This window comes from Sciurus vulgaris (genome assembly GCF_902686455.1).
Source record: "Sciurus vulgaris genome assembly, chromosome: 2".
Lineage (NCBI taxonomy): Eukaryota > Metazoa > Chordata > Mammalia > Rodentia > Sciuridae > Sciurus > Sciurus vulgaris.
In genome coordinates, this window is record NC_136462.1 from 107,360,497 (window position 1) to 107,379,958 (window position 19,462).

Here is a 19,462-nt window from a genome sequence, read left to right on the forward strand (position 1 = left end):
GGACTCTGTGTTTGAATGATTGCTTTCTGGTACCATCTATGTCCTTCTAGACATTGTGTCAAGTTACATGTGTTTCAAACATATTTTAAGTGGCAGAAAAGCACTGGGAAAATGAGAATAGGAAAAAATGATCATTAGGTTTTTATAGTGCTAAAGGGAAGCTATGATGTCAGATCTCCACATCAGAGAACTCAAGGCCATGACCCTCCTGGTCACAGTGGCAGTTTTACATGTGTTTATGACATTTGATTAACATGTGTCAGGCTGTAAGCTCCATGACAGTAGAGAGCCACATCTCTTTTTTCCTCCTTCTTCATTTGTCTTAAAGCTAAGCATAGCTTAAGCAAAGCACTTAGCAAAGCATCCAATAAACACTGTTGACTGAACGAGTGTTAAGATGCTTTAACCCCTTGTTGTGGGTATTATTATTTATAGGCAAAGAAACAGCCTCAGAATACCCAAGACTACATACAACTGCTGGAGCAAGGATTGATTCCAAGACGGCTCTGCCTGACTCCATAGCCCATGCTCTTTCTACTGTGTCACACTCCTTCCCCAGGATTGAAGGGGCTCCGGAGGGTGGGGGGAGACAGGAGCACCTGCACTGGGTAAGTGCGAGAGTCTCCACGAAAGAGAGATGAACCAGACGCAGCGAGGCAGGCAAAGGTGGAGTCTACCGCTCCGCCTAAGTCCCGCCCTTGGAGAGGAAGCAAAATTATGAGTGGATGGGTTTCTGCATCGTGCTGAGAACCGTACATTTCGAGGAAGGTGGAAAGAGTTAGGATGCCCTGGGGGGTGGGGGGGATGAGGCAGAGGAGAGAAGGAAGGACTAGCAAGAAGAGGGGTGTAGCATTCTTCCTTGCATCGTGTCTTGCAGAGAAACGTGACCCTGAGTCCCAGCCATTGGTGTCAGGATGATTCCTTAAAAGACGCTTGGTAGCCCAGGGTGTTCAGTCACCTGTACAGGTGAGGCATCGGCGCGCGAGCTGCTTACCAGACCGTGATCTCGTCAAGTAACTTCTCCCCGATTTGAGGAGGAGCGGGCAGATAACTATTTTAGTGGGGAAGAGATTTAATAAATAAGGGATGTTAGGGCTCTGGGAAGAATTACAATGCAAACACCATGGCTATTATCTTAATCAGACACCATTTCAACACCTACCTCTGCCTTCAAGTCAACCAGCCCTACAACAGGATTTATTTTCCAATAAGCGAAATCCCCGCCCGCCAACTCCGAGGCGCTGGGATGCGAGCTCTGTGGGAAACAGCAGAGACGTGGAGAGGCTATTTTGGGTGTGGGAAGGAGGAGGGAGGAGGGGCGGCGCCGCGGGGCTGGGCGCGAGTGCGCGGGGAAAGCCTCCAGCTCGGGCTGCCACGGCAACCGCGTCCAGGCAACGCGCCCGGAAGCGGCTCGGGCGGCGCGCGGCGGCTCGCGCCCCCCGGGAGCCGCGAACCCGGCCGGGCCGCGCGCGGGGCCAGGCGGCAGGCGCGCGCTGATTGGACGGCGCTCCCCGCGGCGCGGGCCCGCAGCCGGGCGCCCTGCACAGCCCGCGCCAGCGGCCGCCGCACCCAGCCGCACCGGCGAGGACATGGGCAGTCGCGGCGCGCCCGCCCCCCGCGCCGGTGAGTGCCGCGCCCCGGGCCCTCGGCCATCCTCCGGTCCCGGCAGCGGGCCCTCCCCGGGACAGCCGTTGACCTTGGGGCAGCAGCTTAGTAGACAGGCGGGGGGAAGAAAGGGAGCTGCGCGTGGCCCATGTGACACGCTGCGGGCGAGAGGGTTAACTGCATGCTGACGCGAAGGGCTGAAGTTGGGCATAGAGCGCAACTGGCATTGCATTTTCGCGGGGGCTGCATGCTAGCAAACCAGCAGAGGCCCGGAGGGGCTGTTGGGGGGAGCTGGCATGGTGCACAGATTGCCACGGGTAGGGGCGAGTCGGCTGTCCCACTACTCAGAGCTGAGTGACCTTGGGCAGGTTAATCATTTTGCTCCCTCGCTGCTTTTCTTTTTCTCATCTTTGAAAGGAGGGGCTTAGGTTCTTTGCAGTTTCACAGGGCTGTTGTACCATTGTACTGTGAGCTGAGAAAGGGTCCCAAAGTATGGTTTTGCTGGTACTGGATATACAAGGATTAACATGTTAATTTAACCGGGGGTTTCTGTTCATTGATTCCCAAAACGGCAAGAAATGTTACTGCTTAAAGGAAGGTTAGTTATGGCGAGAGCAGTTGATGGTCTAGAGAGTGGCTTCCTAAAATCACAGGTTAAAACCCCTTAAGCTGCCTTAATGTAGTGAACAAAATCAGGATTAATGCTCCCGAAGTACTTCTTTCCTGTAGTTGATCTAATAGAAAACTTTGTATTTGAACAGGTAAAATCAAAACCCAGTAGTGGCAGGCAGCAGCAAATTAAGTGAGTCATTTCTTCAATGTGCATGAGGTTTTGTGTGTGTGTGCGTGTGTGAGAGTGCGCACGCGCACACCCTCAGCTTAAAGTCTGTTCTTCATGTTAGAAATTATTTCATAGGAATAATCAGAATAACGCTAAACTTATTTGAACCCACAGAGGTGTAACTCCCAGAAGCAGGGACAAACATTTGCAGTTTATTCTTTTGGTGAAAGGTCCGTGAGTATAGACATGTTCTTCAGTGAGAACCATTCCCAGGATTTGTGCATTGTATCTGTCATGAGTGTGTATGTATATGTAGGGGGGTGACAAATAGGCTGTGGTACTTCGATTACTTTTAGCACTAGTTAGTACTAAAAAAAGATACTCAGGCCCCTTTCCATATTCTCCATCCATAAACCTCCCTCTTCCACTGAGAGGGAAAGAAGTGTTCCGGATTCCTCTGATAGATCCCTTGGGATGCCCCTTTTGACTTTCTGCTTCAAGGATGCCCTTGATATTCATTTGAATCTGATTTCATCTATATAAAAATATTAATTAGGAAGAAAAAGTTATCAATGTTAATGAATAAGCTTCTGAAAGCTGGTTTACCTGAAGGCTTAATAATGTTTAATGGTTTTTGTGTTAGAAATCTGATGGCATACAGATAGTAAAATCCTTAATGTTCAGAAATTGAACCACTACGCCCTGCAAACTCTATAGTGAAACATACCTCATTGTGCTTGGAACCCTCATAGCAAACGGATCTGCCACCTCTCTCTGCAGGGCATTAACCTGCATTATTCCGACCTGCCTGTCAGTGTCTTCTTTCTTGCACCCTGCAACCATACTTCTGTATTTTCTTGCCATCTTCTCTCTCTCCCCTCGTCAGAGCCTGAGTGAAAACTTGACTCAGAATCCTCTCTGCTGTCCTCTCCCGTTGTGCCAGAAGGGGATGCTCTTCCCCTTGCTCCTTAGAGTCACCTCCAAACCATTAACCCATTCCCAGCCAGGTCTTGTCTTAGAAAGTAGTTCTGTCTGCTTGTTCCTCTACTTTCTTTCTTATCTTCTGTCTTCCTTCTTATCTTAAATCTGGTGGCTCCTCAGAATTACCTGGAACATTTGGAAAAGCATGGCTTGTTAGACTCTCTCAAATATACCAAATTAGAATCTTGAGGGTGGGTGAGACCTAAAAGATCCTTATTTTAAAAACAAACCCAAAAAGAAGGAGGAGTGACAGGGGAGGGAGAGAGAAAAGAGAGTTTCCTGGATGATCTGATATTCACTCAGGTTTGAGAATCACTTCTCTTGATACTACAAAAAAAGTAATAAACAGAGTGAGCAGCCAGCTTCTTTCTCTTCTCTGTCTTGTCTTGTGCTAGTGACTTTGCAGATATGTTGAGGCTCTTAATTCATTGACCTTGAAGTTCTTCAGTGTTAAATTCTGTGGCTTCAGTTTTCATTCTACTTCAACAGCTAATACCTTGGACCTATTTAGTCTTGGGAATTTTTCTGTCTTCAAGAGCTAGAACTTGGACTTCTGCCCCCTATTGTGCCCGATTTTAACCATCCCTTAGGACTCTGTTCCAATGCTTCAGCCCCTTATGGCTCCATTTTTTCACTTGGAATATGTAGGTAACCAGCCATTTCAGTTCCACCTGGAATCTGGAATCCTTTGTCTTAACATTTTGGGCTTCTCATATTCTAGTCCTCAATCCAAAATCTCCCTCATCATCTGTATTTTCTTCTCCCATCCTGCCAAGCTATCTAGGAGAAGATTGCAAAGACCTTCAGACTGGTCACCATTGCAAATTTATGCTGGTTCTAATTTCACTGAGGTCTTGCTTTTCTATGGACAAAAGCAAAACAAAGCAAAAAATCCACCATTTATTAACTCTGTATCTGTTTAGAGGTTGAATGCTACATCTTTTCATTACTCAAACTTTCGGATACTTTCCTTTCCAGAAGTAGCCCCCTTTTACTGTTAAAATTAAGGATCCACATTCTAGTTTACTGTCTGTACTTCAATATAAATTCCTACAGCACCCTCCTCACTACTTCCAAACTTTTTTCTCTGCTTCTTCCTGTCCTTTATCTTCTCTTTCTCTATGGGAGAAAATGTCTGACAGTCCCTTCACTAAGGTTAACCCACATATACCACATTGTCTATTCTCTGGACTTTGTTCCTTCTTTCTTGCCTCCTTTGGGAATTTCCCCCAGTTTTTGTTCTCTTTGTCCATTTTTTTGGTCCCTCGTTCCTCTGCCCCAGCCCTCACTACACCATGTATTCAGGACATCTCTCTCATAAGAAATCCTGCTGGAGTCCCCACTCTGTCCAATAGAACTTTCAGTGGTGAGGGAAACTATTGGATTGTCCCACATAGTAGTCACTAGCCACATGTGACGACTGAACTTGCAAAATGGGTCTAGTGAACTGAGGTACTGCTTTGTAATTTAGGTTAATTTAAGAATAATTTGCATTCTCAAGGCTGAGAGTAGGGCTAACTGATAGATCACATGTTTGGGGTGCATGAGGCCCTGTGTTTGATCTCCAGCACCCTTGCCCCACACAATTTGAGTGGTCACATGGGACTCTTCACAGGCAAGTAGGGCAGCACAGTCCTCTAATCTGTTGCTCTGTTCAACCCTCTTCAAGTTTCTTCTTTTGCCCACTTGTCTCTGCTGGCGTCACTCTTACTTTCTGTTGAATCTACCTCCCTGAAGGGCTCCAGCGGTGGGGTTTTGGCAGCAGATCTGAGCCTGTGCTGTCCACTGCTCCTGGATGGTACCCTGCTCCCCTGCATCTGCTGCCAGGGTCAGCCCTCCTTCTGTGCTGCTTTTTCCTGTCTCTAAGGCACTGGCTCTCCAGGTTCCGCTCAGACAGATCTCCTTGGTTTCTTTCCTCTTCTGACCTCTAGGAGTGAGATTCTGTGAGACTCTGTTTCTCTTCCTTTCCTGGCCTCCTCCCTCCCAGCTCAACCTCACTCCAAGCCCCTGACAGCCAAGAAGAGTGGGCGCTTTCCCTGTGCTGACCTGGGAGCATGGTTCATCCCTGTTAACCCTTTCATGCTTCATTCCTCTTTGTGTGGCCAGCTCTTCTTAGTCCTGTCACATAGGTGAGGAGACTGGAGTAGAGGGGACACAGAATAAGTGAAGGGAGACAGTTCTTTTGGGGAGCAGGTCTGGGAAAGGAGCTCTGGCATCAGTGTGACCTTAGAGCCCAGCTTTCAGCCCTGATTTGCTCAGCCCCCTGCCCCTTCTCCCAGCTTCCGTTCAGAATTTAATACCAGAAAGCCTGACTGTTTTGTCATTCTGGTTCTGTAAAAGCATTTTCTTCTCTTTCTTAATTGTTTTTTTTTTTTTTTTTTTTGAAAAAAAGTTTAGATTTATAGGAAATTTCAAGAATAATTTAAGTAGTTCTGATATACCTTTCAACCCAATTCTATAAATATTAGCTTTGGACTACACTTGCTTAATCTTTCTTACTCTAGCACATTCTGTCATCCTCTGAATCTGTATACATACACATATGTGTACATATACACACATACATAATTTGTAATTTTTCCATGAATCATTTCAGAGTAATGTAGACATGATATACCTTTATCCTCCTAAATACATAAGGGCATATTTCCTTCTTAAAAAGGACATTTCTTGCATAACAAGTGTCAAAATCAGGAAACTAACATTGATTTGGTACTGTTATCTAAGCTATAGACCTTACTCAGGTGTCACCAATTGTCCTAATAACATCCTTTATACAAAAAGAGGGGAAAAAAGATCTCAAAACTGAAAAACCAAAACCAGAATCGAAAAGTTTCTGTTCAGGAGCCAATCCAGGATCCTTGATGCATTAGTTGTTATCCCTCTCTTGTTCCCTTTAATGTAGGCCATTTCCCTAGTTGTTCTGTTTCTTCTGACATTGACACCTTTGAAGGGTACAAGCTGGTTATTTTGTAGGATGCCCTGCCTTTTTTTTTGAGGTATTAGGGGTTGAACCCAGGGGTGCTCTACCACTGGCCTACATTCTCAGCCCTTTTTATTTTTTATTTTGAGACAGGGTCTTACTACATTGCCAAGGCTGGCCTCAAACTTTTGATCCTCCTGCCTCAGCCTCCCAAGTCACTGGGATTATAGGCATGTGCTACTGCACCTGGCTGTAGGGTGCCACTGACTTGTGCATGCCTGTGTGTTCTCCTGAGTGACCCTGTGGTGCCCCTCCCAGTGCACTTGCTGATGGTTTAAAGCTGCCATCCTTCTCCCTTGGGGTTATGCTGACTTTCTGCTCTTCTTTCCTCTCCCATGTCCAGTTGTCATCTAGTGTCGAGGTGCAGTCTCCCTCAACTTGTTTCTTCCTTCTGTTCCTGCTGTCTTTCCTGTTTCTAGCAATTCTGGAGTGAAGGCCTCTGCACACTGACCACACTCAACTCTCCAGCCTTATCTCCCACTCTTTACTTGCTGATTTCCACTAGTCAGTATTTCCTCTGCTTTGTCTCCTCACCCTTCCTCTTGCTGCCCCAAGTTCACTTAGCTGACCCTTTGGAATATTCGACTCAAATGCCTGCTTCTCAAATGCTTTTCCTGATGCCCAGTTCCAACTGATCCAGCCTTCTGTCCCATGGCCTCACCTGGTTTGTACCAGTCTTGCTTGGTGGTCTGCTAGTGCTATTTCCCTGTTGAGTTGAAGCTCTTGTGGTGCCGGGTCTGTGTCTTGTTCAGAGTGTCAGTGAGTGTTGACTGGACTAAAGTGTTCGGTTAAATCATGAAGCGAGTGCATAGAATGACCACAGAGCTGTCTGCTACCATCCAGTCCCTGGTGGAGGATGTGAGACCCGGGCCTACCCTTGGAGTCAGATGAGCATTGGTTCAAACCAGGATCTTTTAGGAAAGCGGTGGAAATTTTGGGAAGGTATTTCCATGTTGTAAGTGGAATAAATGATTTTCCCTGATGACGTCTTAATTTTGTGTTTATGTTGAGACAAAGAAAGAGCACATTTGATTAAGAAAATGAGTAGAGAAACCTGGCAGAGCATATTAAAAATGGCCCATCTAGTTCTTCACACCCCAAATGAGCAGCTGAATGTGAGAGGAGTAGTTTCTCCGGCTTCCTCCCTTTGGAGCCCAGCCACCTGTTCCTTGCATTGTCTGGCCTCCTGCTCTGCCTCCTCGGGCTCCCTCACTGCTGCCTCTTCTCCTCAGCCCTCCCCTTGCTCACTCCCTCTTCTTCCTTATTTCACTCTCCCTGCCTGTTCCTTCCTGTCAATAGCACTTCTGTTTCCTCCCTCTCCCTATATTATTTCATTTTTTTGTCTGATTAGATGTGGTTTTATGTTCCATGAATTTTTAATATAAAAGCAGGTATTTTTTGAAAAAAAAAAAATAGGAAACTCGATTGCGTGTGTGTGTGTGTGTGTGTGTGTGTGTGTTTTACTATTCAGTTGTCTTTTGTTGATTCCTCTCTATGGCTCAGTGGTTCTTGGTATTTTATTTAGTTTTTACAGTGCAGGGGATTAACCCTGGTCTTTGAGCATGCTAAGCAAGTGCACCAGCCAACCCCTTTACTATTTTAAAGATGTGGCTCTTGATGATAATAAAATGGTTGTTTCGGAAATAATCACCTCTCTCTGGAACACCAGGAAACTTACTAGGAATGTGCTGTTTGACAAGCATCAAAAGGCCTGAATCTTTCAGTCTCTGCAAGCAACATTTGTTCTTGAAGTCAAAAATCAGATGTGAGGATGGCGAGTGGTTGAGGTTGTGGGGAACTGCAGACGTCCCTCCTCAGGGTGTGTCTGCCTTGCTGACTGGTGGTCGGCTCTGCCACCTGCAATGCTTCTGTGGAGATGACGTCCTCCCTGGACAAGGAACCACAGAGGTAAAGGCAGAGATCCCGCTGCTGCTGCTCAGAGTGGCTTCAATAAAGTGTGTTTGTGTGGGAGAGAATGTGTGGGGGTTGCTTTTGCATTATGGAATTCTTAAAATTGTTTAACTGGGAAGATGTTATTCAGAAACCCCTGGTGTCTTCAGCTTGTTTTTTGTTTAGTTCAGATATCTTTTTTTTTTTTCTGCATTTTTAATTATCTGTGGAAGAGCTCAAGAGTCCTCCCCTGCTCTCTCTAAATAGTCATAAAATTAATGTGTCGCGCTCCACTTGTTACTCCAAATAAAAGAGTCTCCCAGAGTCTCCCATGTGTGCCAGGCAGTGCCACTGCTCCCTCTGCATGTGAGGAAAAGGGCACAGGCTGGGGCCAGGTCCTCTTCCAAGCCTGCACCCTTAGCTTTCCCTCGGAGATTCTAAAAGCCACAGCTAGCATTTTGCCTGCATGAGAACACAAAGTCGTGCTTTCCCCTCCCGTGAGAGCCCTGGTGCGTCTGGGGGTGTAGGTAGAGTTCAGTAGGTAGAGAGTTTATGCCGGCTTTGAATAATATTTTTTCTGTTCTTGCTATTGCATTTGGCAGATTCCCTTTTTAACATTTGGTAATGTGTCTTCTCTAATGCTAGAAAGAAAAGTTGCCAAATATAGCTGTTGATAAAAGTAATATTAAGACATTTCTTTTTGGGTGTGGGTGTGTGCACGTGTGTGTGCCTAGGCCCGCTTCAGGGTGACCTCAAGCAGTCTGCCAAGTTCACAGCTGGAGGGGCACCTTGAGTCAGCCATCGATATGTCATTTGAGCAGAGCCACTCAATAATTAAAATGATGGGCCTTTCCAAATTAGAAAAACAAAAAGGCAAATGAGCACATATTTATGAGCATCTGTGAGGAGGCACTCTGCTGGGCTTCACAGGGATGCGGCTCATATAGGATGTGGTCCCTGATGCCCGGAAGCAGCTTGGTTGGGGAGACATAATCCGTGAGAAGTTCAAATAACAATAGAAGATTTAAATAGTATTTCAAAATAGCTGTTATTAATAGATGAGAACAAAAACCAGTCTGTTTTTACCGGGGTTCTCCTAGAAATGTTAACATTATTCTAAGCTGTGGAGAGTGGCTTAAGGCAACATCAGTGATTGTTCCTTGGGTGCCAGGGGTTGGTTTGTGAGTCCATCTGTATCTGACAGAGGCCACATGTATGTTGCGTATTACTGGATCCCTTCAGTTAGGCTGGAAGGCCACTGCAAATGTTTTAAGCATTTTGAAACACATTTTTGTGAATCAAACACATTCCCTTCTCATCTTTCTATCCCCAACAGAGTTCCCTTTGTGAATGTAACAGAGTGGAGGGGAAAGAAAGCAAGTCTTACAGAGTAGAATCAAGGTCATTTTCACAAAGGACATTGGGAATATCTGCCTTGGGACTCTGTGGAGGAATCACATTTTCCCTGGAACTAAGGCTTTTGGAATGCTGTGCTGGTGGCACCCCTAAGCCATTGTATCTGTGCCACATGCCTGATTCCCTTCCTCAGACAATCCAGTCTACAATTATGGCTTTGCTGAGGGTGACAGGCTCAAACCTTATGTGCCCCCAAGGGAATGAGGCAAAAGTAAAAATTGACAGCACATTTGTTTTAATTGAACCATAAGATCTTTCAGATCCAGAATCAGACTTGTTTCTTGGTTTTGATGACATTAAATGAGTACTTTCTGCATTTATTGTTGTTCATTGGTTCATTCTTTTACTTGAGAAATACCATTTAAGGCTGGGTGTGAGTGGCACATACCTGTAATCCCAGCAGCTTGGGAGGCTGAGCAGGAGGATTGTGAGTTCAAAGCCAGCCTCACCAACTTAGTGAGGCCCTAAGCAACTCAGGGAGACCCTGTCTCTAAATAAAATATAAAAAAGGGCTGGGTATGTGGCTCAGTGGGTTAAGCACCCCTTGAGTCAATCCCTGGTACCCCCCCAAAAAAGAAAGAAAAACTCATTTAAATTTTTGTAATTGTGAAAATAGCGCACTTACTAAAGTACTGAACATAAAGAAAAGCAGAATAAAAATGTATGGCAACTTTTCCTTGCTATACATTACACATTTGATACAATAACAGTCTTTTCCTCCATAACCCATATCTGTTGAGATGTAAATTATGGTTGATTTATCTGATATATGCATGCAAACGGTGCCTCTATACACTCAGTGATACTATTAATATTTTTATTTACTTCTTCTCACCATTTAAAAAGATACTACTATAATTAATTTCCAGGGTGGCACTCATGCCCTATCCTTTCCAAGATCGTGGAGGGATTTCTGAGTTTGGTGGGGTAATGTAAGTTTGAAAAAGCATCAGCGTATAACAAATGAATGGAAGCTTCATCAGCCATTGCCTAGTATTATCCAAAGACAGACCCTTTGGTAAGGACACCCAATACCTTAGAGGCCAGTGGGGAGACCCTGGAACTTACCTGTATGCAGCAGGACAGTGTTGCCTTGCCCTGGCCCCAGGATCTCCTGCTCCAACCGCCTCTGCTGGGTCAGGATCTGGTTGACTTCTCACAGTGTGGAGAAGGAGGGGGAAGAGGAAGAAGACTGGGATTTGGCAATAGTGGCATTGGTAGTATTGGTAGAGAATTTGCAGGATTCTTTAGACACATAAGTTAAAATATTTGTCCCACCTAAATTGCAATGCCAAGAAATAGCTCTGGATTCTAGGCCCTGATTATGGTTGTATATAATACTGTAAACTTAATTTGTTTTTGTCTTAAACCTTGACATAAATAGCACATAAATATTTCCTATGTTACTTCATAGTCTGTATAACCATAATTTTAATTAGCTGTTGATAATCTTTTGATAAATAGCTGTGGATGGCTTTGATAAATAGCCATTGATGCTGTAATTAACTTCTATTACTGGACACTTAACCTGTAGCCACTTATAGAAATATCAACCTCTAGTTAAGATCACATTATTGTTGAGTTGTTGCCTTGGTTTGAAACGGATGTGCTTTCTGCTTGGCCAGTTCTTACAGTCTTTGGTTTCCACCAAAGTAAGTCTTTGTTGCTCACCGTAGTAAGGCCCATAAGCAGATCTACTACTCAGACAAGTACTTTGACGAGCACTATGAGTACCGGCATGTCATGTTACCCAGAGAACTTTCCAAACAAGTATCCAAAACTCATCTAATGTCTGAAGAGGAGTGGAGGAGACTCAGTGTCCAAGAGTCTAGGCTGGGTTCATTACATGATTCATGAGTCAGAACCCCATATTCTTCTCTTTAGACAACCTCTTCCAAAAGAGCAACAAAAATGAAGTATATCTGGAATCATCAATTACATCTTTCACAAATTTAATGTACATATGTATATAAGGTAGTATTCAGTGAATGCTTGAAAAGTGTACAAATCATTCATCCAGACTTGTGCATGAGCTGTATTCTTCACAGCAGCAGAGCTCCGTTAAATGCAAGTGCAAGTAGGTTATTATAATGTGTTTAAAATTTCTTCTAGTCACTTTTTCTCTTAATGTAAGTGCCCGTTTGATATAACCTGTTACTTTTGTTAAGTAAAGTTTGTATGTTGCATTTACCACCATTGGAAGTTACTGAGGTATATTTTCTTAATTTGTGACTATTGAGATTGATTTTCATTTTATAATTTTATCCCTGAGGAAATAAACTTAAATGAACGAAATTAAAAAAAAAATCACATTATTAAGTATGGATGAAATGCTTGAAGGGTAGAGATTTGGTGCAGATTAGTTATCATTGCCATGAAATTCCATTTGTGGGCTTAGAATGTGTAGGGCAAGATTGAATCCTGGGCATGTCCTGGAAAATCTAATAATGTGACAAAAACTTACATATTTTGTCATTTTTTTTTAAAGTGGGAAATGGAAAAAGTAATTTTCTTTCTTTTTAAATGATAGAGTAGAAAATTAAGCATAAGAAGTAAAACATCTGACAGTTTACTTGACTCCCCCTATATTATTCTGACTCCCTCTAGCTCCCACTCAGAAAAAAAACATGTCCCTGGTTTGGAACTGGTGATTTCCATTTTGATCTTCTTTACATGTTACAGAGATGGCATACTATATGATATATTTTAAAACTGTATCAAAATGGCACCATAGTGTCCACATCCTTCTTTATCTTGCTTTTTTCTCTTTATGTATTTGTTAGAGTCTTTCATACTGAGCTTGTAATTCTAATTAGTTTATTTTCAATATTGTTTATTCTTTCATTGCATGAATATCCTAGTGTGCTCACCAGTGGCCTAATGATGGGAGACCAGCTCCCACATTCATTTTTTGCTCTCAGAAATAACACTTTCTCAGGGGGCAGGTTGGGAAAGGGAGGTTGGATTTGACTAGTGAGCACTATATGCATGTATGGAAATATCACACTGAACCACATTACTACATAAAATTTATATATGTTAATTAAAAATAAAATAATTGTTAAACACTATCTTTAGTACCCTTGTAAAAGTCTCCTTATGAACACATTTGTAAAGTTTTTTGAGTAGTTCCTAGCAGTAGAATTTTTGGGTCATGAGATTTCTGCATCTTCAGCTTTACTAGATACTGAACACTGTTTTCCAAGTAATGGTACCAATTCTCATTTTCATCTGGTGTTCCTATTGTTCCATGTAGATTCTTGTCAGTAGTTAATCTTATCAGACTTGATTTTTGCCAGTCCAGTGGAATGAAATGGCTTCTCTTGTGATTTTTTTTTTTTTCTGGTGGCAAATTAGATTCATTTTGTAATTTGCTTTCACTGCCAGAATAGAGCCAATGGTATGGAAAAAAATTGTTAAAGTTCTTGTTGATTCTTTTGATATATTTTTTGATATATTGATAATATATAAAGTATTCTTTTGATATATTTTAAGCAAGATATCCATCTGAAATTTGTGAAATGACTTAAAAATTAAATTATAAAATAGCAATTCTATTTCTAGTGAATGGAACTACATTTTAGGCGATTTAGCATTAGAATTGCAACTGATTACAGCTGTCCACTTCTCTTCCTGCTGCTCTGGAATCTTAGGTTCTTGGAAACACTGATACATTTCATCTCTTCAAATTACCCAGTGGAGTAGAGCTTGCCATAGTCCAGTTACTTGGGATACTGAGGCAGGAGGATCATTTATATCAAGGAGTTTGAGATTAGTCTGGGCAGTATAGCAAGACTCTATCTCAAAGTAAAAATTTTAAAAATTAAAAATTAAAAGAAGAAAAATTGTTTTTACTAGCATGATGTGGTTACCAATCTCCTTTCTAGTTGCACATTTATTTGTCAGTCAAAATATAATTCAGTTGATCAAATCCAACATTATGAAATTACTTCAGTTCATACACGTGTCCTTGAGAGTCACTCATCCAGCAAACATTTGTTGGTCAGGTACTGTGCCTGGTGTTTGGGATATGGCTCTGGACAACATAGCTCCTTTCTTACCAAACGGAACAGAGCCCAAGACTGATATTGAACCAGAGTGAATGTTTGCCTTGTTTCAGTCTCCCATATAATTTTTACAGGTCACCTGGTTTTATTACTTCTTGATTCTTCAAATTTCATTAGCAGAGTCTCATCTTAACTTGAATTTTGCATGTAGCTTGTACTTTGCCCCATTCATTTTCCATATACCTGAATCATTCTGTAGAACAAAGGAAAGGAAAACAAGATACTAAAAAGCTGAACTAAATCATGATAATAAACAGTATTTCAGTGTAAATGTTCATCAGCAGTAAGGAGCTGGCTAACAATTATGATATATTCATTCCCAGGACTATTTTGCAGGAATTAAAAATGGTGATATAGGACTGGGGGTGTGGCTCAGTAGTAGAGTGCTTGCCTAGCATGCCTAAGTTCCTCGGTTCACTACCCAGCACCCCCCAAAAAAGTGATATAGATTTTTATATCAACATGGAGAGATGTGCATAATATAGTACCAGTTAGGAAATGCAGGGTACACATAGTGTGAAGTATGCGTTCATTATTTTAAAAGGAAAATTATATGTATCTTTGAGAGATTTTTTTTTTTAATGTAAATTGTTAGAATATCAGCAATTTCTTTTTTCTTCTTTTTTGTTACTAGGAATTGAACCCAGAGTCTCAAGCATGCCAGGCATGCTGTACTCCTGAGGTATACCACCGCCCCAACACCAGCAATTTCTGAGTGTCAGCTTTCAGTTTATTTTTTATGTGTCTATGTAGGACCCAAATCTTAATAGTATATTACTTTTTTAATCACATACACAAAAATACATTTTTTAGCTTAAGAAAATTTGTTTCTCAAAATGTTTCAAAGTTCTTCAAACAAAATACATGTTACAAATCATTATTTTTCATGTATGTGCTCTGGTTCCCAAAACACCAAATAACGCACCATTACTTCAGTCCAGCTGTAACCTCAGCACCCTTTGACCCAGGAGAGACAGATTTGGCCACCCAGGGGTTCTTGTAGGTACTTAGCAATTTTCCATTAACCCCAAACAAAAAACAATGTAATATTTCTTTAAATATACCAATGAATACTGTTTCCTAGAACCTAACTTATAAAGGTTTATTAAAAAAAAAAAATAGACAGATGTGCATGAAGAGACATTAGCTAGGGAAGGAACCAGCCTTTTTTGGAAGCTTATCCAGTAGCCCAAGGCCAGACCCTGTCCTAGAGACCCCACAGCTTCCCTGTGATGAAAAGGTCAAGGCCCTGGGTTCGAATCTCTGTCCTCCTCCTCCTGATAAATGTTGAACATTTACCTGGCTCAGCTTCCTTCTGTTGAATAGAAGAAAAGCTGCCCCTTCTCAAATAATCGTGAATGAATTAAACTACTGCGCCCAAATACTCTTCTTGAGCGCCTGGCCTAGGGCAAGCTTCTGTCAGTGCGCACGGCCAGCCTGCCAGTGGGCCCTTTCCCAGCGCGCTGTCAGTTTTCCAGGACTGAAAGTTTTGCAGGACTGCAGCTAAATGGAAAATGGCGAGTGCGAGGAGGAGCAAAAGGGATGGTGGAAGGAAGGGAAAGGGAAGTTAAGGGAAGGGAGAGGGCAAAGGGAAGTGAGTGGAGCAAATCAATAAGAAAGAGGAGAGCTGGAGGGAGCGATGGCGGGCAGGAGCGGGCTGGAGGAGAGAGGGAGCAGCGGCTATGGTGACCAGCCCTACTCCAGCGGGATCCCACCCCGTGGCGCCTGGGGGCTCCCCAAGCTTGCCCTCCGCTACCTTGCTCTCACCTGCCAGCACCCGGGGAGCCCGGGAGAGCTCGCCTCCAGACCCGAGTGAGAGCGGCTCCCACCTGTCTTGCACACACCTTCAGCTGCTCCCGCCCTCTCTCCTCTCACTCTATTTTTGACTGCAAGGAAATGGGCGATTTCCCCCCCTACTACCAAATTACAATCACTTTATTCATAAATTCTTTGCCTATTTTTAAAAAATCTGACACTTGGCATAACACATCAGCACTATATTTTAATAGTAAAGTGAAAACTACATTTTTACATGATATCCAGTTTTTCAGTAAAAGTTGTCATTTTAAATTCATGCCTTGTTTACATTAAAATGTTTCTCTAGCATTTCTACCCAGTATCACTTTACTTATAAAAATATAGTAGTTGGCACTAATGTCTTCTTTTGTCATTAAGGTACTAAATATGCATAAGTATGTGCACGTACGCGCGCACACACACACACACACACACACACTGCCTCTTTGTGTTTTTTCTCAGAATCCTTATAATCACAGATAACTCTTTTGATTTATATGGTAGCATTTTCCTTTACTGTTGTGTGGGCCTCCAAATTCTGTTGATGTATTACATATTATTTTGGGCATCATGATTTTGCCTTTCTTATGCTTTCCAGTTCTTTTCTTTTTGCTTTACCTACCTGTCTCATCCCCTAATTTCTCCCAACTCATAAAGTGGAAATCATTTATTGTAATAGTGAACATGACACAATCAGCACAGTGTACTACACAGACCTGCTTGATAAGGCTGTGGACCACTTACAGTATCAGTGATCAGATTTATAAATGCATAGGAGATGATAACCTCAGCACATAACCCAGAATTCACAATGGGAAGTTGGGGAAATGCTGTTTGAGAAGATATTTAATACAGTGACTTATTTATTATCCACACTTATTCCTCTACAATATAGATCCCATTGTTCTGGCAAAATATCAGGATGCTAACCGATTAAGTGCCCTAAGAAAGGAACAGAGCTTTACCACATTCTTGAAAGGTGCAATTTTGAGTAGACAGCAGTGACACATGAAACTTCCTGTCATAGAGCTAGAGCCGTAGCACTGGGTAACAGGAAGGTCTGCTACTGAACGCCTGTTTCCAACAAGTAGTGGTGTACACACTGCTTTTTCAGTAGGTTGATCTGTGCGGGCTTCTGTAGGTCAGGCCAGGTAATTCCAAGTGGATGAAAAGAACTTCAGGGTGTGCCGGAGGCGGTGGGGGCAGGGGCAGACAGCAAGTCTCTGTTTACTCACAGATCCTTACTGGGCTCCTAACTGCTGGAATTCATCCTCTGTAAAGAGCTCTACTTTTTAACTAAACCATATTCTGGGATGCCTTTATTGCTGCCATTTCTGATCCAGGAACAGTAGCCATTCACTCATTAACAAACGTGTGGTGTATTTTAGGTCAGTTCTATGTCTATTAAGGTTTGAAATGTGCCCTTAAGGAGTGTGTAGTTTAATAAAAGAGGCAGCCTGTTAAACAACTGAAAATAATGGTGCACAATAATTAGTATAAAACATGCAGGTAGAGAGTTGAAGAAATACACAAAAGTCACTTTCTACAACTGAGGGCCTGGAGACTCTTACAGGGATGGGAAGGCATTTCTAGAGAACCCAGGAATCTGTGATGGCTGCAGAGCACAGGACTGACGCAAGCACAGTGGTGGATGGGGTGGCAGAGGGATGTTAACATGAGCAGGTGTCTGTGGCAAGTCATGGCCAGATGTGAGGCTGGAAGAACAGGTTTGGCTTTAGCTGAGAGTGGAGGAGGAGAGCTAGTGTTGGGGAGCCTAGGAGAGGAGCTGTGGGATCATCTCTGTGTTCCCTACTCTGGGAAATCCTGCTCATTCATTGGCCTTAGTTCTTCATGGACCCAGCTGCCACACAGGACAAATGCATCCCTCCTCTTTTGTCCTCCCTGTGTGATTTTGTTCATGTTATTATTTATCTCCCTGCTTTATGATTGTGTTAGCTGGCCTCCTCCTGATGGGGTTTTTGTCTTACCTATTTAGATTACTTAGCTACTTAGTAGACGCTAATAAATGTTTCTTTCTTTCTTTTTCTTTTTTTGTACCAGGGATTGAACCCAGGGGCACTTAACCACTAAGCCACATCCCCAACCCTTTTGATTTTTATTTTGAGGCAGGGTCTCACTAAATTACTTATAGCCTCACTAAGTTGCTGAGCCTGTCTTGGAGCTTGTGATCCTTCTGGCTCAGCCTCTGGGATTATAGGTGTGTGCCATTGTGCCTGCCCCATAAGTGAGGCTACTCTGTAGATGAATATTTCAGCTAATGTGTCTTACAACTTTAAAAGCAAATGATTCTGTGATTCTGAAAGCATTTTTTCACATCCATCTAATTTTATTTAGTCTAAATGGCAGCATTTCTTATCTTTGACACTTAAGAACTCCTTGGGCATCATAGCTTGTTTGGCATGAATTACTTTTGTTCTTAAATGAAAATTGTTTAAATTTTGAAGTTCTTTGTCTATGAAAGTAAAATGTTCACATTCTGAAACTCTAAAAATAAAACACCAGAGAGCTGATGCCAAAACAATGGTGTCAATCAGAAATGCCTTCTGAATTCAGTGTCTGAGAACAATTACTGAGTCAGATCCCAGTTACTAGGCATTCATTGTTTTAAGCCAATTAACAGCAGTGCTGAGAAACCAAAGTAATGAAATCTTTTAAAAACTCTCTAGTTTTCTAATGAGTTGTGATGATCAAATGTTCCTTATGTGTTAGATGCAATACATATGATTTTATCTTATAACATCGTTTAAAGCTTTAATTAAGAATATTATTCTCATTTTGTTAGTGGATAGTTAGGTTCCCCCAAATCATATGACATTGACCACGAGTTGTTTTATTTTTGATTTAGAAACAAGCATTCTTGATTGCCATGGAACTTACTGAGATCAAATTTACTAAGATAGTTTCCTGTAAATTTGTACAGAGAAGTATAAGATTGAAAAAAATCTACTAAAGAAATTATCTTGCCAGGCACAGTGTAGTCCCAGTGACTCAGGAGGCTGAAGCAGGAGAATTGCAAACTTGAGAACAGTCTTGGCAATTTAGTGAGACCCTGTCTCAAAATAAAAAGAGCTGGGATGTAGCCCAGTGGTAGAGCTCCCTTAGGTTCAATCCTCAGTAAAAAAAAAAAAAAAAAAAAAAAAAAAAGAAAAGAAAGAAAAAGAAAAAAGAAACTGCCTTGTTTCTGAAAAAGTGGCTTTTTGTTTATTTGTTTGTGGTACTGGGGATTGAACTCAAGGGTGCCTACCACTGAACCATATCCCACCCCTTTGTTATCTTTTTATTTTGACAGGATCTTGCTAGATTGTTGAGGCTGGTCTCAAACTTACATCCTCCAGCTTCAGACTCTTAGTTATTGGAATTATAGATGTGCACCACTGTGCCTGGCTTGGAAAAGTGTTTTTTCAGCTTGAGATGTAGGTGTGGAGTTAGGAAAGTTCTGGAAATGCCATTTGACAGTCTGCGTTGATTGGTTCAGCAAAGTTTAGTAGTATTAACTTCAGAGGCATTTTGATTTTGCTAAATTCTTTTCTCTTTTATTTGGAAACATTTACTGTTTATTTCACATGATACACAGCCATTCAATAATATAACTGATCAGTGTGTCAGCATGATTTATGAGCCACTTAGTAACTTCATAATAAGCTTTGTGGTCATTTTAATTTCCAGGTATAAACTGTTAAATAATTTAGTACTTGTTTTTTCAACAGATGTGAATTATTAAAAAGAAAATGGCCCAACGGAGCACTGTATTTCCTTCTCTTGTCACCGAGGAAAGGTATAATATATGGAAAATATGCATCTAAGGTATACTTTTCCTTTCTGCCAATCCCATGAGGGCTGCTAGTGGGTGTGATGGTCTTTATAAATGAAGTCTTGTGGCTGTTATATTATCCAAGTATAGTTTTGTTCAAGGGCAAGGAA

At 42.2% G+C, this 19,462-nt stretch overlaps 1 protein-coding gene and 1 pseudogene across 4 annotated transcripts in view; both read left to right on the forward strand.

Moving 5' to 3' along the window:
• Positions 1-1,404: 1,404 nt before the first annotated feature.
• FAM81A (family with sequence similarity 81 member A) overlaps positions 1,405-19,462 on the forward strand; it is a 57,975-nt gene continuing 39,917 nt past the window's right edge. The window contains exons 1-2 of one of the 3 annotated variants that reach the window (XM_079125930.1): positions 1,405-1,623; positions 19,249-19,316. In XM_079125930.1, the coding sequence (XP_078982056.1) occupies positions 19,270-19,316 (47 nt within the window). In that variant the 5' untranslated portion in view covers positions 1,405-1,623; positions 19,249-19,269. Of the gene's footprint in view, positions 1,624-19,248; positions 19,346-19,462 lie in introns of those variants that run through there. The other 2 variants (XM_079125932.1, XM_079125931.1) reach the window with 2 other exon arrangements.
• On the forward strand, positions 8,227-12,233 carry LOC306653697 (cyclin-dependent kinases regulatory subunit 2-like; annotated as a pseudogene). The gene is made up of 2 exons: positions 8,227-8,258; positions 11,333-12,233. The product of its transcript is annotated as a cyclin-dependent kinases regulatory subunit 2-like (transcript).